The sequence below is a fragment of the Coloeus monedula genome, assembly GCF_965178545.1.
Source record: "Coloeus monedula genome assembly, chromosome: 10".
In the NCBI taxonomy this organism is placed as follows: domain Eukaryota; kingdom Metazoa; phylum Chordata; class Aves; order Passeriformes; family Corvidae; genus Coloeus; species Coloeus monedula.
In genome coordinates, this window is record NC_138790.1 from 17,621,731 (window position 1) to 17,645,525 (window position 23,795).

A 23,795-nucleotide genomic window follows, 5' to 3' on the forward strand; every position below is an offset into this window, starting at 1 on the left:
ATGAAATAAAGTAATCGTTTTCATTTTCAAAATAAAAAAGATAACCCAATCTCTTGGCATCTGTTTGAATAAAACCGATTTGATGTCTAATCTGACTGAAAAAGATCAGAAATGAACAGACCAAAGATAAGGCAAATAAATAGTTTCCATTTAATCACAGTCTAATTTGCCTGTCAATGTGAAGTCTACTACAAATCAAGACAGAAACTAGCCTGAAGCACCAATTTATTTTCTGTGAACAAAAGGAAGGCTTATCTCCACAAACTTGCTGCCAATTTTTTGTCTCTACAAGATAAAAAATGCACTCCTCACTCACAGGAGAAACAGAAGTACCTGGGGGAGGATGCATGGAGTACTTTCAACAAATCTTGCTCTGCTTCTGTGTTTCAGAAAACAAGTCCTAGGAAAAAAGCCATTTGATAGGATCTCACAGAGATGAGAGCAAAAACACCAACTTACGTCTTGTGTTCTTTAATCAGGAAACAGTCTGTTCAGTTCAGTCAGCATTTCCCTGCTCTAATATGTGTCTATGCAAACACAGAGCTGATCTGATGCATTTCAGTCAGTTCTAGTAACAATAGATAATATTTACTTTTGATTATTTGCTTTTGCCACCTCCCCAGCACCTTCCTGTGCAGCTTTGAAATAGCTTCCAAACTCCCTCTATCCTGCACCCCAGAAAAGGACAGAACAAAGACAATGTATCAAGTAGCTCTTTCACACAGCTAGAGCAGGGACGCTGAATAACTTCCCAAAAGGCTGAACTTGTCACAAAGCTTAGTTTAATTTGACAATCATCATAAGGCATCCATGTAAATGAAAAATTCCCACCAGGGTCACAAACATTCTCCCACTAAATAAAACGTGTTAAAACAGAGGCCTGTGATTCCAAAAAACGCTAGTGGTTCCTGGTCTCGACCAGGCTGCCGCTGCTGGCAGTGGGGTCCAGGAGACGCAGCACCAACAGCGGCAACTCCGGAAGTGTAAAGTCAGCTTGTACAAATCTCTTTCAATAGAACAACAAATGAAAAGGAAAGAGATTTGTGCAGAAAACATCATTCTCCATCCTTTCTGGGAAAACAAAACAGAATTTAAAAGATAATCCCATTCAAGGAGCAAAGAGCAGAGCTTGGAGTTCTGAAGCCCAGCAATGCTGATGGCCCATTTTTAAAACTAATGAAGCACTACAGAGGCCTGAGTTTATTATTGCTTTATCCCAGTTCAGCCCAGGCTAAGGCTATGGTGAAATCCAAATTAATTTAAAGCCAGAAAATGCAGATCCAGTAACAGCACCTAAGTCCCCATCCACACATGGGTGTAAACAGATACTTTTGGTGAAGAAAAAAAAACCCTCCCAAATTTCCCCTTCTTCCTGTCTATGCAGATCCCCATAGCAGGGCTAAAATTTGCCCTGAAGTATAAAACAATTTCTCTCTCACATCTCTGTTAGCTGAGCCTCTTCCAAATGTTTTGCCTTTTATTCATACTATCCTGGTGATACATCAGCTCAGAGATGCCTTGTGGGAGCTCAAAGAGAGCACAAGGGTACCCACATGTTAAGAAGTTTGTGGCACAGAGTCTAAGAACCATCATCGCCTGTACTCTGCAATACCCCAGGACACTTTGCCCTCGGCTTCCTGAGACCGAACAGCACAGAGGGAAGACAGTGCCTCCCCATCCTGCATGGCTGGCCAGTGATCCAGAGAAACAACACACCAGGGAAATGAAATGGCACCTTACTCCCACCATAAGTCAGAAAACAGACTCAGGTAAAGCGGGACTTAAAAGTTTCACATCAAGAAAGGTGGTGCTTCCCTCAGACTATTGTATGATAGGGCAACTGTTATTCAGGCAAACATTATTCAGGGCAGTAAAATCTTAGCATGGATATTGTCATGGTTGACTTACAGGCCAAGATTTGCTGAGGATCTTAAAAAAATTACAGGTCTTGTTAATTCCTCTGAAAGGACAGAATAGAAGACACACATAGTGCATCTGATGCATGTGCCACACATCCTGACATACTAGAAAAGGTTGCAGCTAGACTTGTCAAAACAGTTAAAAAGATTTAGGCATCCAGCTAGTACCAGAACTGATGGCATTTGGGAACCTAATTTGAACTTTTTTTGAAAATTCAAGCCTATGTATTTCTTTATTGCTTGTCCCATCGAGTGCAAAGGGAAAACTGAGGGTAGGGTTAACTACAGAAGGATTCCAAATCCATCATAATGCTTCCCTGTTCTTTTTTATATATCTTTTTATATATATAAAGAGCATTATTATTATTGTTATTATTATTTAGCCACCTATGGGCAGGGGGGAACAGAAGCTATTTAAAATTAGTTTTTTCTTTAAGCATTAGTCCCCTTCCTCCCAAATCACAATACCTCTGTCACAGGAAGGAGCATAACATGAAAACATGTTTGCTGCCACTAATGATTCCTGAGTCTCTCCTTTGCAGAACGTTAGCCCAAATATCAGGACAATGACAGCTTGACACATACACACTCCCCAGCAACATTCACACAGCAAGTAGGACATGCCTCAGTGGCCTCAGACAAAAAAAAAAAAAAAAAAAAAAAAAAAAGAAGAAAAAAAAGAACACCTCCCCCCTCGCCCCCCCCAACCAACAAATCTGGAGAAACCATCCAAAAGAGCCTCAGGAAAGGGAACTTTCCATGGAGAAGCAACAGCCCAAGAGTCCCTGCCCAGTAAAAACTGAATCAAAATATTCATCACACAGCTGGCGGAGATCTCTGAAACCTGGCAGTATCACACGCTGGATACTTGAAGGCACATTTGCTTTGTGTTTTGGAAGAGGAATCCAGTTACAACACACTGCAGCTGCAAGGCTGAGGGAAAGGAGGCAACACTTGGTATCCTTCCTCTGTTCCTGTCCCCATTTTCAAGCTTCGTGGCTGGCGTGAACTGGTGATCTAAGCAGACACGTTGACATCCCTGAGTGAAATGGCACCATTTGTGGCCTCTGAGACTTTGTCCTCAAGCACCATTGCTGGTGTATCTGTAGTGACTGCTGTAGTGTCTATGGCAGGAAGTGGATTCAAGCCCTGGGATAAGATCTGTTGGATCGTTTTCCGCAAATTGGGGTGCAGCTGGTTTTGGGTCTGGTAAAAAATTTCTAAGGCAAAAGACTTGAGGGTGCCAGTGCAAAGGTCCTCGTAAAGTGGAATTGTGTACATCCGAGACATCTGCAAAAAAGGAAAACAGCATAAAAACACTTCAATAAAAGTCAAGGAGTTCAGCTCTTCTACAGTCTTCAGCTACACTCCAACAGCCCAGCCACGAATAACTTCAGACTGGAGACAAGCAACACATTTCTTCAAAAGACAGATGAGACTACTCTAAGTCTGATGCAAGGATTTTATGAATGGTAATAGAAAAGCATCTGCTTTCTGAGACTGAGCTACTTCCACAAATTAACAGAGCTATTTTTTTAAAGGCCAAATAGAAGAGGCCACATTGAACACATGCATTAACCTTTTGCTCCTGCACAATAACTACTACTGAAAAGAACTCGATGAGCTCTAGCCTTGCTTGAAGTGTAATTATTCAAATAATCACATTATTTAGTAGTGCAAAAACTTGTGGTCTGGAAAAGCCAGGGCTGCTACAAACCAATAAAAAAATGCATGGGGCAGAGCTGGGACAAGGGTATTGAGTCAGGCTAGAAAAGCAGAGATTATCTGTAGGCATTTGAAATTACATCTGCCCATTCCTCCCCACCGCTAGCAGGTGAGCCATGCTCAGCCCCTTCGCAACACACCTGGGCTACACTTGGCCAGGAAGCAGAAGTTCCAAGGTCTTTCACGTCGCATGTCTCATGCACATGTCTCATGCACTGAGAGGTGCAGTGATTTTAATCCAGCAGTTAGTACCTGGTTTTCCAAGAAGCGACGGACTTTGTAAAGGTCTGGATAATAGTCATTTCGGACTACAATCTGCAACCAGCGGATACGGATTTCTGCATTCATGGAGTCCAGCTGAGAGGAGTAACATTCCGAGAGCTTTTTTATCACCTCTGAAGAGAGCACATACACAGAGAAAGAACTGTGACCTATTTTGTAAATTTTGAGGGTCATCAGAGAATAACAGTTCATAAAATCACAGAATCATAGAATCTGTTGGGCTGAAAAAAGACTTTCGAAGATCACCTATTTCAATCCCTCTGCCATGGGCAGGGACATCTACCTGACTTTACATCAATTATAATGTCAACCAGAGGTAGAGATCCTCAGAATTCAATTATTCCAGGGAGAATTTTCTACTATCCTGGTAAGAGTACTCACCATGTGGCAGTGGTGATCCATCCAGCAATCTGTCCAGGAAAAGCACAGTTTGGAACGTTCTCCATTTAGTGAGGTCAACACTGCTGGCAGCAGCAACAGAGTCCAGAGGCTCTGTGGTCCAGAGTTTGAAGAGTGTCTCCACTGGTCTGGTCAGACTGGATCCCTGAGATAAGTCTGGCTCAGCTAACGGAGGTCCTGTAGCATTGAGCCAACGTTCAAACTCCAGTCCTGGAATGAGGAGTACCAAAAATGTGGAGCAGGGATCTCTGCAGGTGGCTTGGCTGCCTCAAAGTTCGGGACTGCTTCTGGCATAGTTAAGAGAGGTTCTAACACAGCAACCAATAATTACAGTGACACAACAGTCTTAGCAGCCTCATTGGGATAGCCTATGGAACAGCTGGAAGAGTGCCAGCAACACCTCTCCAAACTTCACCATGAGTTTTCTAGAGCTCAACAGTACAGTAGGTACAAGAAACACACTTGCTCTTAAGGCAGCCAGGCTGACAAGTACCTGTGTTCAAACTATGCTCTAATATTTGTGTGCCTGCATTTCTCTCTCAGAATTTTGAGGAAGACTGAAGAATATGGAGAAAACACACTGTATTAAAAAAAAGGGGGAGGTGAGAGGGCTGACTAAACTCCTCCTACCCACCAGTAAACCCAAGCAATTTAAATTTATTTATACAACTAATAACAAAAAAACCAAGTTTCTTCAAAAGCAGCAGAGCCTGCTTTCCAACAGAGCTCTTCCTCTTGACCTTTTACCACCTCAATACTTTCCTAACTCTTGGCAATACTTCCTGTTCCACGCCATCTACACTAAAACTCCTATCTTCTGCACCCCCTGAATATTAGCCAGGCAAAAATAAGCAAATGCTGTGGTTAACTCATTAGCCAGCCAGTGGGCCAAGTAAAACACAGAGCTGCTGAGCTCATGCTGCAGCTTTTCCCACAGTAAACTCACTCATCTACACCTCTCCACAGGCAGTTCCCTCTCCACAAAGCTTGTAGGCATCCAGTATCCCTAAGAACTATACTCTGCTGGTCTGGTTTAAACTGACCAATGGGCTCAATAGCTACTTGCAGGGATGGACACATGGCAGGATGAGTCTCATTTCTTTAAGTAAGTGAGATAATAAGCAGCTGGTACTCCACAGACCTTCCACAAATCCACCAACAGCTATAAATAGGGGATATAAAAGAGAGTGAAGCATTCTGGAAGAGATTTTATGTGTATGGGTAGGATCTTGGGAAAGTTACAGTTCTCAAAGCATGTTTTCTGTTATTAAAATAGATGAAATTTCGAAGTGTGTTCACCTTTTCCTTGCATTTAAGCATGTGTAAATCTCACATGCACTGATCATTCTGTCTGCAGTGAAAGGTGAGTTAATGAGAAAGTTAACCAAGGAACACTCAGGTCATTAATGCCAAAACTGTCAGCAATTTAAGATGGTCTCATTCCCCAACATAGAGGCAGTAACCACATATTCTGTCAAGAACACCTGGTTGTTGCCAAACGGTTTTGTTTGCCTTAGCGTTTCCCTATGAATCCTCCAAGCCAAGCACAACATTTATCATCCAGGTTTTCTACAGTGTTTACAGTTAACTAAGTAAATCTCCTACCTGCTTTGCTCTCAACACATTGCTCTTTCAGCTCTGGAAAAAAATTCAGGAAGGAATCCAGAAGATCTTGAGCCACAACACTGGTAAATTTATACTTCTCAATGTAGGCCTAAAATAGTAAAAAGTTCAAATTATGATTAGGAGCAAGACAGCTTCCTTTTGACGTAGAACTACTGCATGCCACAACAACAAAAATAATACAAACATAACAGTAAGTATTTGAAGATTTTAAAAAAATGAAGAAAAATATCCTCCCTCCTCACCCAGTTAATTAAAGAAGCACCATAACAAGAAAAAAAAAGAGTAGCTGCAAATACATTGACAGCCGAGTATCATTTCTTTTTCCTTTTCCAAAACAAGTCAGTAGCTGACAATTTTCGATAGGTTTTGCAAGTGTGGTTCCAGGCACCAACCTGCCCCAATATAGTAACCCATACCCTTTGTCACCCTGGTTAAAAAACCCCAAGCTAATACTTCTTAGTAGTGAATCAAGTCACATCTTTCCAGTCACAGGCAATCTGCTGGAACAGCTTTCTAATTACTTGGAGCACAGAACAAGAGATAACAAAAGTATACTACTATTCTGTATGTAGCACCTCATAAGGTCAGAATCTCAGAAATCTTGTAGACAGATTCATGTAGGTTGACAGACAGGCCCACAACATTTCTCCACCTCTGACACACTTGTATTCAACTTTACCCTTAACAATTAGCCACAGTGACAGAATCTGGGGGGCAAAAACCAAACAACAACAACAAAAAATCAGCTCTAAATCTCAAGAAAACACATATTTACACTCACTCTTAGGAAGGAGTCAAAGTGTCTGGGGTCACCACAAAGCTGGGACAGGTAGTAAACAAAGCAGTAACCTTTTTCATAGGTGAAGAGGTTCATTAAATTACTGGGATTTACACCTGAAATGAGAAGACAACATGATAAACTCTAATAAGGAGTGTGATTTCCAGCCCTTAAGTTATACAGACCCCTCAGAGATCACCAAGGCAACACATAGTGACTTAAAACAAGCCTTGTTGTCAGTACATTTAAGTTACTGCAGTAAATTAAATAGATGCAGTCCAAAGCACAGCCTGAAAAAAATATATATATTTTTTAATCAATCTTTGTAAGGTAAGTAGTAATTCCCAATGGAATAAGTCACTTCAAACTAGAAGTCACTGAAAACAGATCTGGAACTGGAGAACAAATCTTTTTTTCTTTTTGCAGTGCCAGGTTCTGGGAATCACCATACCACAAATTTTCAAAGACATCAATATAAGGTAATCACTTCTTGCTCCTTTTTTGAGGCTTCCAGCACATGCTTTTCCATCCCATTTGGCTCCAATATCATCTCCACTAGCATTTTAGGCTGTCATAAATATCATCTAGATTGAAAACTGCTTCACCCACCCAGATGTGACCCCAGAACTAGAGAACTATCAGTGAAAGAGATAGGTAAATCAGGAGTGCAGTCATGCATCTGGCTCAGGGAATAACCAGTCTCTGCACAGCTTGACTTAGAGCAAGTACTTGTTTATCTGCATGCTAAATACATACATACACATTTCTTAAATGAATACATAAAGAGAGCAACATTTAATAGCAGAGGATTTTACACAATGTTTCCAAATATTTCCATTATAAAATAGTTTATTTTGCATATCCAGAATTTCAAACCCACATAGCTTTCAAGGCAGGTTTTTACATTCTTTCTACTCAGCAAATCTGTTGTGTTCTTACACAGAACAATATCTATAAAGATGAGTTATCCAACTTTGAAAAAAGCTTGAAAGCTAATCTTCCTTATTTATTTTTAGACTCGTTTACAAACCAGTACTTCTTTCTCTTTTTTTTTTTTTCATAAAGGATATGTCAAAATTAGTCTTTTTTTGTCTATATTCCACCATGGATATACAGATGTGTGTAATTTTGTGTAGAGCAGCCTCAGCCAAGAGCAATACCTGGCTCCAGTTTAACTTGAAGCTTGCTGACCGGGTTGTCTTCTCCAAGGAGCTTCATCTGCCTGTGGAGAGCATCGAGGCGGAATGCGGTCTCCAAACATGTGAAGGCAGCTCCTACCCCAGAAAGTAATTGTTAGTTATGGGAAAATGATCAGCAAAACCTGACCTGGGCAGGACTAGCACAGGGACAAAGTAAAAGCTGCTGCAGGTGCAAAACATGGAACAGTGAGACAGAATCACAGTAATGTAATGGCAGAGAAACTTGAGTGCAGAACATCCTTGTAATGAATAATGGCAGTCAGAGCCTAACCCAGTGTATTTCCTCACTCTGATGATGCATTGGGCTGCATTGAAAAACAAAGCAGCATGAAAACTATGCTAAAGTTTACATCCTAGACATCATCTTATCAGTTCTTGCAAGATAAGGAGAGCAGCACTACAACAAATTTATTGTACAGGTAACTTTCAGGGAGCAATCAAGTGCTACAAAAACATGCTGTCACCAGTAGACACCAGACACAACTCTATACTCAGTGCCAAGGATATTACTAAGGAAATGTCACCTCTTGAGTGGAAAGAGAAAAGGATTGGATTTGGTTATTGTATTATAGATCCTATGTATATTTTTTAAGCTTTATGTAACATCCTACCTGTTTTTGTAAAAGTTTTTCACCTTCCTCTCATTAGGACTCTTTACAGTTGTGACTGGGTAAACTACTCCTTTCTCTTCCCTAACTGCAGCGTAGAGCATTCCATGCTTTCAAACCAAACTAGCTGTATTACACTGCCAAGGAAAGAGACCTTTACTACGCCCTTGCAGACATCAGAAGCTGCGGAAAACGGATTTTCAGATTCAGAAGATACTTAACATCCACCGCTATTAACATTTTAGCCTTCTTTGATAAGTTTTTAACCCAAACAGAGGGTTTGTTACATAGATACAACCTCAGTCTCAATGTAACACCCGAATCCTACATAGCCCAGTGCGTAGTAAGAACCAGGATATGTTTGGAAAACAGGAGAGCCTGCATGAGCAGACAAAGAAGTGGATGTGCTTCCCAGGGGAAAGCAAGAACTAGGATAACTAGTGTTAAGGGCAATGACTTCATGCAACAGAGAGGAGAATTAAGCAAGATCCAAGAGGAGTGGTAGTCAGTGGATTCAAATTTCCCTAAACAATATCATTACAAAGATGCCTTTTTACTATCAGTAGAAGACACTCCAGAAATTATGTCAGAAATTTTAAGATTTAGATCAGAGGTTTGTCTTAGAAACAAAATAGAATGGAGAAAGAGCTTACTAAAGAATAGCACTGGGAAAGCCTTTTTTTAGTTTCCTAACAAATGCTCCTTGAAACAACCAGTTCTAGAGAACAGACAAAATTCAGCAAGGGTTTTGTTCTATGTTGGATGGACAGACTAAGACGATGAATAGGTTGATATCTTCTGACCTACTCACATTACTGCCATGTATAATGTGACTTAGGACAGTACTACCCACTGAGAATTACTCAACATAAAACAGCTTTCAAAGACACATAATATGCATTGTAACATCTCCATAGATGCTCAGAGCACTTCTTTGCCTAAACTTAATTATCATCAGCTTGTGTCCAAAAACAATATACATGAATAAAAACAAATGCTTTCTTCTAAACACCTTTGCTGCCAAGATTTCTAGGAACTTTTCCAAGATTGTTTACAATGGATGCTTGGAGAAAACACATGGAACTGGCTTTTAAGAACATAACAGGACAAACTGGAAAAGCATACGTTCCCATTATTCACTTCAATAAAAAGCCAATTAAACTTAAAAGCAAGAGGAATAATTTACTACTTATATTCTAAAGACAGCACCATAAAACTGACCTGTGAAATTCACTGATGCAAGCAAAGGCAGGGCTTACAATCCTGCAGGAAGCCTCCAGCACATAAACAGACAGCTACATAAATCTATACTTTTTTTTTTTAGTGCTATTGCCATCATTCTTTTTATCAGTAGGTAGCTACTAACTGATCAGAATTAAAAGAACACTTTTTCACAGGACAGTTATTTCACAATATAACTGTGATAAGACTTCTTATCTTTCTCTGAAGCATCCTCTGCTCACCTTGCTCTGACATATCAACATCTGCCTGGTAACCAAAAGTAGTTCCAAGTCCCCACAGCACTGTGCTAACACACTTCACTCAAAGCCCCTGATACCATATCAGATATTGAGCCCACTAAAGCCAAGACAACGTCAAACTCTAAGTATGCAAGATGTTCAACACAAAGTTTGGGGCTGTGTGTGGGTGTGTGTTCCAGAAATAAAACCTAACTGAAACCAGCTCCCTACAGACTTGTGAGCTTCCAATGCAAATACTCTATGCAGCCAACTCTGAGTTATGGTAAGAAGGAGCACAAGGAGAAGTTTCTGCAGCGGTACCATAGGTCTCGGTGGTGATCCGGCGCTGCGCGTAGGTGGCCAGGCCCTCACTCAGCCACATCTCCTCCCATGTGGCGTTGGTGACCGCGTTCCCAAACCAGCTGTGGGCAACCTCGTGAATGACGTCAATGATCAAAAACTCATCGCTCTCCAGAATGGAAGAGATGATGAAGGTCAGGCATGGGTTTTCCATGGCAACAATAGGGAAGGATGGAGGAAGAAAAACAATGTCATATCTAAAATTAGGGAGAGAAGAAGGAAGAAAGGAGATGAGTAAATTGCGGCTAGAAGACACATAGTAACACTTACTTATTTCAGAAGACACACAGTAACATTTTTCATTCTTTAGGGAAGGCTCTTCTGAGACCTTCTCCTGACTTCAGGAACAAACTTTCTGGGCAAGTGGTGCCTACTTCTTCTGATCAGAGGATCACAGAATTTGTTTTGTTGGCCAAGGACCTGCTTATGTTTGGACATAAAGACTTGACAGTCTTTTGATGTGCAGCAGATCCAGCACATCCCAGAAGCATTGTGCTCCCTTCACACACACAAACTCATCACAAGTTGTGTATCTGGGAGCCAGAAAACTGTTTACATTATAAACAGTAGTGTAACATGGTGTTGAGTCCCCAGAGACCCCCAGGAAAGAAAGAGGCTAGGAAGCTGTCAATGAATCATTGATTTCCTATACATGCAGCATCAGCAAAATCACCTTAATCTGTCTGCTTCAGAACACAACAGTAATATTTGTTTTGTTTTCTAAATTTCTTTACCAGTGATAAGCACTGGCACACTGGGCCACATTCTCAGATTATTTCAAGCAATATTTTGTAAGTTAACAACAATGCGATCATCCTGCTTACCTTTAGCAAAGAAATATATGAAGCCTTTATAAACATTTTCTTCCATCCAAAGAGTGAAAGTATTCTCTCAAAACCACTCATTTTTAATACACAGTCCAGCTATTCAAGAACTACTAATGTTGGTTTGAGGGACCTGGACTCTCAATGAGTCTGTACTGAGATTTTCAGTATACTCATGCATACCACAATAAATGCAGAAATAAATGAGATTGATAAAACAACCATACATTTTAAATGGTGTCTGGCCCAGTGCTGGACTTGCCTCACAAAACACTGTAGTATGAAAAACCCTCACTCCGTAGGAAAGACCTAAAGACCCACTGTTTAGAAACCTCCAGTTCTGCCCTGCAAACCAGCTAAAACACTTCCATGCCTCCATGGTCCTTCCTGCCACTTGTGGAGAGAAAACTCCAGAGACTGTTTGCAACTACTACAATCATGCCAGTTAAAATGCTGATTTGCCCTTCTATAGGGAGAAAGCATGACCATTTCTGAATACTGTTTTATTTTGTTCCCATTGCACATTCCCAGGAGACTGATTAAACTCACCTTCCCCATATATAGGGGCCATACAGACTCTCTGCAGCTGTCAACCAGCGTTCAACAATGCCAGAAAGCTTGCTGATGGCTGTTGGCAGCAGGCAAGGCTCTGCCCACACTCTGCTCCTGTCAGAAAACAGAAAACATCAGGTGATACTTCAGCAAACTGAATTATCTCTTAGAAAAAACAGCCTGTCTGCTCAACACACTTCCATGTATGGTAATAGTGCAAGGAGACCTCCCATCAGACCCAGGCCCTCCTAGGCTAATGCTCCATGGAACATGGCAAGAGGTAACCAAAAATCCCTCCAACAAGGCAACGAGAAAGCAGCTGTAATGACTTCAGGGGACAGTAGGCAACATTTATGAAAGAGGAACATATCTTTGCCAGTGCAGTGCCATGAATTTCTTTACACCCAACTACACTTCAAACTCAGTGCTCACAGCTCATGGACCCAACTGTTCTCTTATCAACATCTTTGCTACTTTACAGTATGAAGCACTGTATAGGGACATAAAATGCAGAATGAACTCAGTGCAAATCTTACCTTGGACCTATGTCTGCGTGTATGAGGTCTCCAGCCACCAGGGCCACTAGGTAGGCAGGAACTGGATATTCCATGTAAAATTGATATACACCTTCCTCTTCTACATAGGAGCTTTGGGTGGCACTCATCAACACCTGTATGCCTGCTGGAGCCTGGAAGACACCATCATACACTTCAACTCACCAAATAGTCACAGCTGAATGACTGAATCACAAATCTCTGGTTCATTTTCATGTAGGCCTGATGATGTACATTAAAAACAATAATTTAGATAACACAAAATGTAAGATTTCTGTGAAGCTTTTACACCACAATCTGCCCAGTCCATGGAAACATACCAACCAAAAATATGAATCCTCCTATATGCCAGCTGCCCCAAAAGCACCCACATATTAAAATATTTCGTCTATACAAAATGCAACATTATTTGATGCTGCTTTCAAAAAACTTCAGGTTTTTTCTTCCAAAAATTAGTACAATACAGTTGAATATTATCATCAATAACCCCTATTGGAAGGGACCAGCCAAATTCTCTCTCATATTTCCATTTCACAATTACTCTTTCAGCATTGAGGACAAGGAAGGCAAGTCCCACATGTGATAGGCAAAAGAGTTATGTTTGTGGCACTACCCTGATTCTGGCCCAAGAACCAGAATTGGACCTCAAAAATCCAGTATTGCTTATAACACTGAATCACAATATTTTTAGCAGGTATACCTACACGATGTAACTATGCTTTCACAGGTTAACAGCAACTAAGAGCTCCATGAACCATTCACAGCCACCCCTTACCTTGACAGTAGCTGAGTAGGTGCATTTCACTGCAGGGGTGTCAAAGCAGGGGAAGAAGGAGCGGTTACACACCGAGTGTCCCTGTGTGAAGACAAAGGGCTTGGCATTGCCGTATGTCAGCTCTGGATCCAGCCACCAGATCTGTTAAAACACAACAGAGGGAAGAAGAGGTGAGGGAAAGGGACAACAGCACAAAGATGAACTGCCAAAACCAAAATGTGAAATCAAGACGATTGTGGGGGAGAAACACCACCTCAGCTGCTCAGCTGCCTGGATGAATACCTGCCACAGGGCACATTTCCATCTCCAACTGTACATCTTTCTACCCCAGTTTATTTTCCAGAAATGCTCAGAAAAATTTCCTGCTGTCTGAACACTGAATGGTGACACATAACAGTGACTTACAGCCACTCACTATTTCTGTTGTATCAATTTACTTGATTAATAACAAGTCCCTAACAAACATCCACACAACCTTCTTGTCAAAGGGAGTACTCTGGATACCTCCATGTTTATAACTCAATATGAACAGGAGTAGAAGGGGTCAGGTAAAACAGCTGAAAAAAAAAAAAACCCACCCCCAAAACAAACCCAAATCCACAAAGCAAAAATCCCTGAAGCTCAACTGTGTACACAACATTATCTCTGACCCTGACACTGCCCTCCTGGCTGAAGCATCAAACATTTTGACACTATGCAAAAAAGTCAGTATATGTAAGAAACATCTGGTCAAGGACATTGGAGGCCCCTTTTTACAGAATGGATAAGGAGATTCTGAGTGGTCACAAAAGGAAAGCCAACAGAACACACTACTGAGCATGTCAATTTTCAGTATCAAATAGCAAAGGAATCACAAGTCAGACACCCAGCAAATAATTAGAACATATTAAGAATAATAAGAAAAAGTCCAATTATTTGCCTTTTGGTTTTTATATTTCAAAAGTTTGTGCTTGCTCATGCTCCCTGCCTCCAGCTTTGAAGTGTAGGAGCAATTTTAAATAAGGATTTTCTTGTAATCCTAGAACTCTGGAGCTGAACTTTGATGGAAAAAATCAAATATTGTGAAATTTGCAATAAAATTGGAACCACTGGAAGTCTTGGAAACAGTCAAGCACAAGGAATAAAACTTCTGAGTCTGCCGAATTCTTAGCTCAAAGCAACCAATAAATCTGAGATCAGGGAACAGCAGTTAGTGCAAACACTAGTTCAGTTCTGGTCCTCAAGGGAAAGCAACGAAACACAGAAGAGAAGCCTGGGTACTAAGCTGCTTACATTTTAACAACATATTACAGCTCTGCCTCCTAGTTAACTTTTGGAAGTTAAAGTTTTCTCTCTCTCCTTCTGTCCTATAAGGTTATTTTTTGGTATCTTCTTCCCTTGCCTTTAGACCTTTTTCCTCAGGTGCCAATGTGCTCCTCTCCCAAATCATCCACTGGAGCAGCATCTGCAGGGATCAGTGAAAGGTAAGGACAGGAAACACACAGTCAGCAGCTTTCAGTTATTCCTATGGAGTCTCACACTTCCACTGGCAAATGTTTGGGGGTTTTTTAGGTGGGAGGCATTAGAAAATTAAAAACCTTTATCTAGAAGTAAAATTAATCTCTTGAAATTTAAGATTGCCCTCTTCTATTTCAAGCCTGTAGGACCAGAAACAAGCTTAAAGCTGGACTTCTGAGGAGCCCTGTCTGTTCACATCCACGTGCTGCATTTCAGCACACTGCCCACAGCCTTGGGGCACCTATACAGCTACAGATTTCCATGAATTACATTTCTCATAGATATCTGCATTTCACAGCAAGGAATATAATTTCTGCAATGCCACATTATGGAACTGGAGACAGCTATTCCAGAAGGCATTTGGGGACATATATCTCATTAAACACCAATAACTAGTAACTTCCACCCAGAACACACATTTGCAAAAAAATGAAAGTACTATATTTTAATACAGGGTAGTAGTTTTCTAATGATCCAGGGAAGAGGCTCAGAAACTAAATTTCAAAGATCTGCCCCAATGCCTTTTTTGACTCCTCTGATCAGTGGCTTTGTGCTTTTATCATAAAGTCTGACTTCCAATCTGTATCGTTGGTCCTGCTGAAGAGACTCATCTTCAAAAGATTGTTTCCTTTACTTTTTGAGAGACAGAAAAGGCTAACAAAGAAAACAGAGATAAGGCACCACCACACCTAAATTGCTTACAACACTTGAGTAGGAAGGAAAAAGGGCTGACGATGTCTTTACAGCAGAGAGATAAGGGGAAGCTCTCCCTGAGCAGTGCAGGAGGAAAACATAAGCAGGAAGGGAAGGGGAACCAAGAGCTGATTCTTGTTTACAAGAAACTCCATAAATTAAGGACAACTTCTTTTCAACCAGTCCTGCTTTATTTGACATTTGGTTGAAGTTAAGTGAAGCACCAACCCCAAGAGCCAAGAGGGAAAACATTTGCAGAGGATGAAGTATTTTTTTCCCCTGTTTTCTAATGTCTGCAGCTACATGGCAAGCCTCCGTCTCTCTTTCCAGACGCACTTGGAACAATGATGAAAGTTATCCTGAAACAATATAAATAGATCTGTAATATAAATAGACCAGGCTATGCTGCTGGACAGAGGCAGGGCTACGGGCTGGGGAAAATGAGTGTAAGCAGCATCCTAGAAAGGAGTGCGAGGCCCAGGGTGCTGCTGGGGCGAGCAGTGGAGCATAGGGACAGAGCAGCATTTGGGGCTGTAGCATCTACTCCACATCCAAATCCCTCCTGCACTTCCCCTTGGGAAATACATGTGACATCATCATCATGCTCTTCATTTTTATCTAGCTTTTCATGTATACAGGAAAGCTGTTTCACACATTAAAGCTGTTCTGTGGTGCATTTCAATTACAAAGACCTGCTGCATGATTCCTCTGCTGAACAAAGGCTTTGGGCAGCCCAGGCTTTTCCCTGCCCACGTATTCTCACACTTCATAAGGCACCTGCCAAGAGTATAATTTTTATTGACTTAGATCATAATCTTTTGCCCAAATCTGGCAAATGACAAAGGCAATTAGCTAAGCCTCTTTTAATCTTAAACCTCTCCATGTTTTTACATGAATTATTGATGAAGGTCGCAGGAAGAGCTGCAAAGCCACAGCTTCTGTTCTAGGCAAACAAGGTGCTCTATCTGATCACAAAGTAAACAAAACACCTGAGATGCAGAGCATGTGACAGCAGCAAGGCACACCTGGGCAGCAAGTCATTCTATGGGGACTGAGAAATCAAGACAAATCTAAGGAATTACAGGGAAGTTTCTAGCACTACAAAGAGGACTGTCCTTTCTGCTAAATCCTGAAGATGAGGAAATGTTATAATTTTTTATACCAGAACCCAGAGCAGGATTTGCATTTAAGGAAAGAAAATAGCACTGGTGTTAAGATGTGCACTGCCAAATCAGAGGAATGACACAGTGGGCAAGAGACAGGTGTAGATTTTTCTCTCTAGGGAAGGAAAAAAGAAAGTGTCACACAAGAGTATTACCAAGAAGTAAGGGATGAGAGAGAAGGGGAGGAAGAGCAGGACCACTGTCCCCAACACACCTGATCAGTGTGTGCCTTCAGCCCACACCAGGAGAGATACAAAATGATTGTGACAGCCTTGCCTCTGATGGGAACTGGCAATGTACTGAGCATATGGTTTCCTAACAGCACAGGGAGCTGGAATGCTCTGTGAAAGGCAGATTTAATCTCTCAGCTGTCTCTCAATGTCCATCAAACAACCAAAGATCTTGGCTCCTTCCTCCACACGAGAAATAATGGGATAGTCAAATAACATGTCCAGATGGCCCAAAGCAAGTATAGCAAGACAACAGGTTTCCAATTTTAAACCCACTACTATCTCTGCTGCTGATCTTACTGCCAACACATTCACACTGCACTGTAACATGCATTTACTGTTTTATAGGTCCCACAAGTATGCTAAAGGTCCCACAGAAAATAAGCCCTGACCTAAGGAGAATATATTCCTAGAATGGCCAAAGAAAATAGAACTTTTAGAAGACAGAGGTCTAACACTGTAAAATTGTGCCTCACTGGCAGAGAAAAGGGACTGCCAGAATATTTACAAGACATGAGTATAAGCCAGTTGACCCTTATATGCATATGGGTTACTCATCCCTGTTAAAGTGCAATGCTGGGCCAAAAACCAGCAATGACATAGAGCACTACAATAGCACCAAACCATTTTGGATCCAAACAAAATAGTTCAGCATGCTGAACATGAAGGGCTACAACAGGTGCTACTCGAGGACAAATACTTTGCCAGCCAAAACTTACAACAGTGAGTGAGCAAACATGGTAGGGTTTATGTCAGTGAGCATGCCTGCTTCTGCTTTCCAGTATCACTTGGGAAGGGCAGTGCATGTCCCTAATGCTGTGACCATCAGTAATCTTGACATGAGTCCTTGCAGCTTCATTTCAGCTGAAGCAGGACACGCTGTTAAAAGTACAATAAAGACTTCAAAAAACAGGATAAAGATAGGTAGCTCACCTCTGATCCATGGGGAGCAAGACAACAACAGAGGGAATGGAAGAAATGTCCTGCTCTCAGCATCCACACAGGACTGCATGTGGGGCCAAGGAAGCAACACATTAATACAAGGTGAGACTAAATGGATGTCACATCAATCACTGCTCTGAAGCTTCCAGTGGTTTTCACATCATTCCCAAAGCCAGATCAGTATTCCAATCGTACTGAGATCATTTCTTCATAGACTCAGCAGGACAGGCTGCCCCTTTGGCAACAGGACTGGCAAAACTCAGGAAAGCACAAGCTGGTCTAAAATAAAACAATTTGTTCAAGAGGAGGAAAGCACATTATCGTGTACTTTGGGAGGTGTGGCTCAGCCAGACTGAGAACGATTACAGAGCACACAGCAATGCCAAATTAGCTTTAAAGCCTTCTCACCATAAACAAGGCAGAGAGCGGACAAAAGAAACAGGTTTCTTCATAAACCCAGGAAAAAAATAATGAACAGAATCTTCTGAACAGAACATTGTACAAGGAAATAGTAAAGCCAGGAATTCCAGAGGTGAAAAGGAACAATATCCAAGTGGATCTGAACTTTAAAAGCGCCAGAATCTTCGTTTTTGCACTTTTAGGGAAGGACTAGAACATTAAAAAGTTACCCTATGACCACAGGAAACTTCCATCAATAAAAATCTTCATGTGGAACTCACTATTCCAAGCGAGCCAATGTGTAAGACTACCCAGATCATTCCAATGATTAAATTACTTTTGTGATCTTCCATGTAGTATTAAAGTTAGACAGAGGAACATCCAGCAAACTCATTCTAATCAGCAACACTTTCCTGTCATGAGGAAAGGCCTACTATTTACTTCCTGTGGGTTGTTTTGCAAGAAGCTTTTATGTTCAATTCCTGCTCTTGTTAAATACATTGTAAAAATCAAATAGATCGACACGTTTACCGGTTTTGACCAGCGCAACAGCAACACCAAATCAGAGGGCTGAGAGTCAATTCCTTTAGGCAAGATAGAGGCAACAAAGTTGCAAGACTCAAGAAAAAACAAAATTTCTTTTGCAAATAGATTCACGAACCACGTGATGAAAATCACCTCAGTTTAATTCCCAACCTGAACAGACTGTACAGTAATAAAAAGAACTGATGTTCAAGTGGGAACTTCATATTTTCACTATCATAACTTCTTAAAAACACAAGGTCTGACAGGCAGCACCTAAAAGGCCAGGAATAAAGTGGTTCTAAATACCGGGGGTTTAAAAGAAGTGACAGAATTTACAAAGCATTTCACTGTTGAAGAAAGCTAATCCACAGACACGGAAGCACCTCCATGGCCCCATCCAAAGGGGTGTTTTGGGCCATTTCTCATCCCTTTTTTCAGCAGATAACTTGTAGGAACACGTAGAATCACCCCAGTTCTCAAAGCTCCTGACCACGGCTCATTGGAACACCAGCCTAGGTGCGCAAGGCCTGATTTTGTAAGCAGCTGGCAAAACCCCCAGGGAAACTCCTGAATTGTGGATGACATAATTTGTCCTGAAGGACTGAGTCGAGGCAGCAGTTTTCAAATTTTCACTCTCCTCGCCAACAACTGCAATGCCCTTAAAGAACGAAAAACTTTTAAATTACTATTGCGGTGGAGGATGAATAGCCTTGGGGTCCACTCGATGGGAGAAGACAGGAGGGAGAGCAGCTGGGTCGGTACGAGCACCGCTGCTGAGTGCGGCGGGGGACGGCGGGGCTGGCAGTGCCGACAGCGCCTGCGGGCAGGGCACAGATGCTGCTGCCCAGCGGGCTGGCGCTGCCAGGCGATGAGGGCCAGGAACAGGACCGGAGGGGCTGGCAGGGAGATATCTCCCACCGCCTTTGCTGCGGGACCGGGCGCTTCCCCGACGGTCACTTAGAACAGAAGTAAAGATGTGCGACCCGCACGGGCGACACGGGAGGGCTCTGCCAGCCGCTCCAGGACCGGTTTCCTACGTTACCAACCCCTGCCCGGTACTCACGGCAGGGCCGTCGGCCGTCGTGTAGCGGACGATGATCTGGAAGGGCTGGTGCGGCTGGAGGGCGGCAGGCAGGGAGACAGTGAGGGACGAGCCGTAGTCGGTGAAGGGGTCCACCCTGAAGCCGAGCGGGCAGGCGGAGCAGGGCGGCTGGGAGAAGAGGGGCAGCGGCGGCGGCGGCTCGGCGGCGGCGGGCGGGGGGCCGGCGGGCGGGTCCCCCGGGGGGGCGGCGGGGGGCAGCGGTCCGGCGGCGATGCAGGGCGCCGAGAGGAAGGTGGCGGTGGCGGGCGGGCTGGCGGCGCAGGGCGGCGCGCAGGGCGGCGGCGGCGGCGGGCAGGGCGGCGGGGGCGGCGGGGCTGGGGCGGCGGCGGCCTCGGCGGGCGAGAAGGCGAAGGCGCAGGGCGCTTCCCCGGCCGCGGCGCGGCGGAAAGCGGCCGAGAGGACGCGCAGCGCCGGGTGCACGTCCAGCACCAGGGCGCGGGGCTGCGGGCGCAGCGCGCAGAGCTCCAGCACCAGGCAGCCCGCCAGCGCCCGCGCCTCGGGCCGCAGCTCCAGCCCCAGGTGCAGGTGCCTCAGGCTGAAGAGCTGCGAGCTGGACGCCGACGCCACGTCCGGCGGCGGCTCGGGAGGTGGCGGCGGGGCCGGCGGCGCCTCCGGCCCGGCCGCGGAACCCTTGCGGCAGCAGCACAGGCCGGGCGGCCGCGGAGCCGGAGCCGCCATGGAGCGGCGGCGGAGGAGGAGGAGGAGGAGGCGGCGGAGGCGGCGGCTGCTATGTGAAATCCATGGGCGGGCGGGGAGGAGGGAGGCCCCGGCGGCCGGAGCGGCCGGGGCGGGGAGGGGGAGGCGGAAAAGACCGGCCGAGGGAACGCAGGGCCCGGGCCCGGACAGCAGCGGCGGGCGCGGCCGCCGGGGGGCGCTGGAGGGCGGCCCCGCCCCGCCCGCCCGCTGCGCGCGCACCCGCCCCGCCCCCGGCACCGCCTCAGCCCGGCCCGGGCGCAGCCGAACCCAACGCGGGCGTCGGGACAGCCCCGATAGCGGCATCGTTCCCGGGGGAGCAGCGTTCACTCGTTCGTTCACTCATTCATTCGTTCATTCCCTCACTCACACGTGAGGGCATCCGCACGTGCTGCCCTGAGCACCGGCAGCTCCGTCCAGCCGTTCCCCTGTTCACAGGGCAGCTTTAACCGGCCCACGCAGAGCTTCCCTCCTCTCCCCCTACCCCACCCCAGTGCCCGGCCCGGACACACCGATGCCCAGCGCTCCTGCTCTGGGGACGGCCATTGGCATGGCCACAACGCCCCTCTCGGGTGGCTCCTGTCCCCTCACAGCCAGCTCTGTCCCCTTCGCACAGTGAGTGAATGCCTCACCGTCCCCCGCTCCTGGCTCCACGACAAACACCCCCAAAACCTCCATACCACGGCTCCTAGCAGGGCTGATTCTTGCACCCTCATCCCACCGGTACCTATTTTGGCTTCCTCACTCCTCCTGGTCACACCCCCACATCGAGCTCACAGCTAACCCTAAATAGCCTCCCTTCTTCCTGCACCCCATATACACCCTTTTAAAAATCCTTTCCCTCCCAGCTGGGCTGCCTGTAGTTTCCTGCCTCCAAGTCTCATTGAAAACTGGCCCCAGAGCCCTGCTCAGATATAATGCACTTTACTCTTCCCTAGAACTCTAGGTAATCAATCACACACCCTATTCTGCTGCCTTCCTAAATGGGAAAGGACAGAAACCACAACATTATCAGTTTTGTACAGCACTTGTTTCTCTGCATGGCAACAGCAGGAGTCAGCAAGCTGGAAGGAAAGAGGTCTGTGCAAGTAACTGTGATTTGCACTCCCCCCAGCCCAAGGGCAGCGTAAAGTCTCTGTCCCATGTAATGACATTTCTGTAAGTTATTTTCACTCTAATTTTCACTGTTATGCTTTGCCTACCTCACTGCCTGATGAGGCTCCAACACAAGTATTTTGGGTAAGACAGGAACATTTCTCACATGGTTGTGGGTTTAATGAACCCACAGTGGTACATTCTAAAAGCCTCCCAAGCCTTACACTAACGGCTGCAGCATCTGCACCAAATTCCAGCTAAGTTTCCACTGTATCATCACACCAGAGGCACAAACTGTAGCCTCAGCACATTGTGGCTGCAGTTACCAGCTCATCCAAGGGTTAAACACATAATCACCATCTACCAACCTGAAGCTAAAGAAAATCTTTGTGTAAAACATATATAGTTTTATATATAGTAAAACACATGCTACAGTTGCAGTAAAAAAATAACACTCAGGCTCTTCAGTTGCTGGGTGCAGCACCATGCATTTTCTCAGTGTTCTTTTGAAGAACCTCCAAAGAGCAATTTTGTCATTGCAATAAATTCCCTTGTAACTAAGAAAAACACTTTGTCCTGCCATCTTTTCTGTCCGTGTTCTTTAATAAATCAAACGTCCTGCTTTTATCCTTCTCATACCTTCTCTCACTCATACCAATTGCCTTTTGAAAAAATTCGGCTTTCTCAAATTTTGTTTCCAGTGATGCACTAAGGCCTGTGTGACCTGGATTTCACCTACAGGTGATGTGCAAAGCACAGCCCAGCAACCTCAGGATCCGACCCTGCATGACCTTCACCACAGGTAAGGGTGAAATGTCCTCAGGTGTTCAAGCCAGCACAACTTCAGGGCCTGATTTGGCACTTAATTACATCAATCTAACTGCATGTTATCTCCTGGGTAATTTTAGAAGAATCCTACCTGTGCTTTGGTTGAAGTCCCAAGCAAGTGCAATGTGTCCACTCATCAGACTGACAAGAGGAGCAGGAACACATTCTCTTGAAGAGGCTCTAAGCTTTTGATAATGAATCAGGATCAGCTGCACTTGCTGTGTTTGGACAGAATAAGCAAAACTGACGTAATGGAAAGTCCAGAGGACAATACAGTAACCAGTTATCCCAGACAAATCTCTCTCCTCTTGCACACTTGCTGGTCTTGGGCCACAGCCTTTGCTGGAAGGTGTGCTGGTTTTGGCTGGGCTAGAGTGAATTTTCTTCACAGTAGCTGGTATCAAGCTGTGTTTGGGGTTTGTGCTGAAAACAGTGTTGATAATTCAGGGATAGTGTAGCTGTTGCTGAGCAGGGCTTGCACAGAGCCACGGACATTTCTGCTTCTCACTTGACCAGTGAGGCATCTGGCGGTGCTCAAGGAGATGGGATGGGACAGAGCAGGGACAGACTGATAGATATAGACAGATATAACTGACCAGACAGATATTCCAGATCATATGGCATTATAAAAGCTGGAGAGGAAGGAGAGGACATTCAGAGGATGGTGTTTGTTTTCCCAAGTCACCATTACCCACAATGGAGCCCTGCTTTCATGGAGAAGGCTGGGACATGGGGAATTAAATACCTTGTTTTAGTTTGCTTGTGTGGCTTTTGCTTTCCCTATTAAACTGTTTTGATCTCAGCTCTCAAGTTTTCTAGCTTCCTACCCTTCCAATTCTCTCACCCATCCCACAGGACTGTGTGGGGCTTAGTTGCCAGTTGATATTAAACTAGAACAGAAGCATGTGCTATCTCCATGCTATTTTGGGCAGGATCTCTTTAAGGAAAATCTCTGTCCCAATCCCAGCATCTTATTCTATTCCTCATAGGAGGAAATCTTCCCTGGGTATCACACTATAAATTCTAAAGCAGAATCCAATTCCTGAACCTTCCAATCATCATCAACCTCTTGTAGAATGCTCCAAAGGTACAGATATTTCAGTCCCATTTGTAAATATTAATGTTTCTTCCTTCCACTTCAGTGATAGGGCCCTTGGCCAGGCCTCAGCTTGCTCCTGTGGTTTGGGATGAAAGCCAGTAAAAAAATTACAGCTACCCCTGTGAGCAGCAATACTTCAGTGCATCTGTGAGACAAGTGCCAAATGAAGCACAGAAGTGATCACAACAGAAAGAACATTTCCTTCTGTCAGTCTCTGTCTTTAATTCCAAAGTAACAATGCTGCAGCTAAGGTTTAGCAAAATGGTTGAGTTAATCCCTGCTGTTCACAGGTGACTGTTCACCTGCTCCATCACAGGCCCTTGTCTGACACCTTGCTGAGCTGTTTCAGCTCACCAAAGCTGCAGCAAAGATTCAGCTCTTTAGGAGAGTGTAACTGGGAAGCAGCAGTTTGGGGCAGTGAACGCTGAGCAGTTCCCTCTCACACCTATGCTACTGTTACAGCCAGCA

General features: G+C 44.2%; 1 protein-coding gene across 2 annotated transcripts; it reads right to left on the reverse strand.

Moving 5' to 3' along the window:
* Positions 1–765: 765 nt before the first annotated feature.
* RNPEPL1 (arginyl aminopeptidase like 1) lies at positions 766–20,448 on the reverse strand. 2 transcript variants are annotated; one of them, XM_082288098.1, is made up of 11 exons: positions 19,574–20,448; positions 13,062–13,202; positions 12,269–12,420; positions 11,730–11,846; positions 10,318–10,553; positions 7,890–8,003; positions 6,733–6,845; positions 5,931–6,039; positions 4,308–4,535; positions 3,897–4,039; positions 766–3,209 (listed from the first exon to the last, which is right to left on the reverse strand). In XM_082288098.1, the coding sequence occupies exons 1-11, from the start codon at positions 20,288–20,290 to the stop codon at positions 2,937–2,939; spliced, it is 2,343 nt and encodes a 780-aa protein (XP_082144224.1). In that variant the 5' UTR covers positions 20,291–20,448; the 3' UTR covers positions 766–2,936. The 2 variants fall into 2 exon arrangements, 1 of the variants encoding a protein (XP_082144224.1); XR_014226700.1 differs by having other exon boundaries at positions 3,076–3,209; positions 3,785–4,039.
* Between the last annotated feature and the right edge of the window lie 3,347 nt (positions 20,449–23,795).

Bases quoted from the DNA above. Each gene is read 5' to 3' on its own strand.
- RNPEPL1 (XM_082288098.1), bottom strand. From the start codon at position 20,290: ATGGCGGCTCCGGCTCCGCGGCCGCCCGGCCTGTGCTGCTGCCGCAAG. The intron at 8,004-10,317 runs GTACCGCTGCAG...TTTCTGGGGTAG, and splicing joins GATCACCACCGAGACCTATG to GAGCTGCCTTCACATGTTTG. The intron at 6,040-6,732 runs GTGAGTGTAAAT...TTACTATTTTAG, and splicing joins ACTTTGACTCCTTCCTAAGA to GCCTACATTGAGAAGTATAA.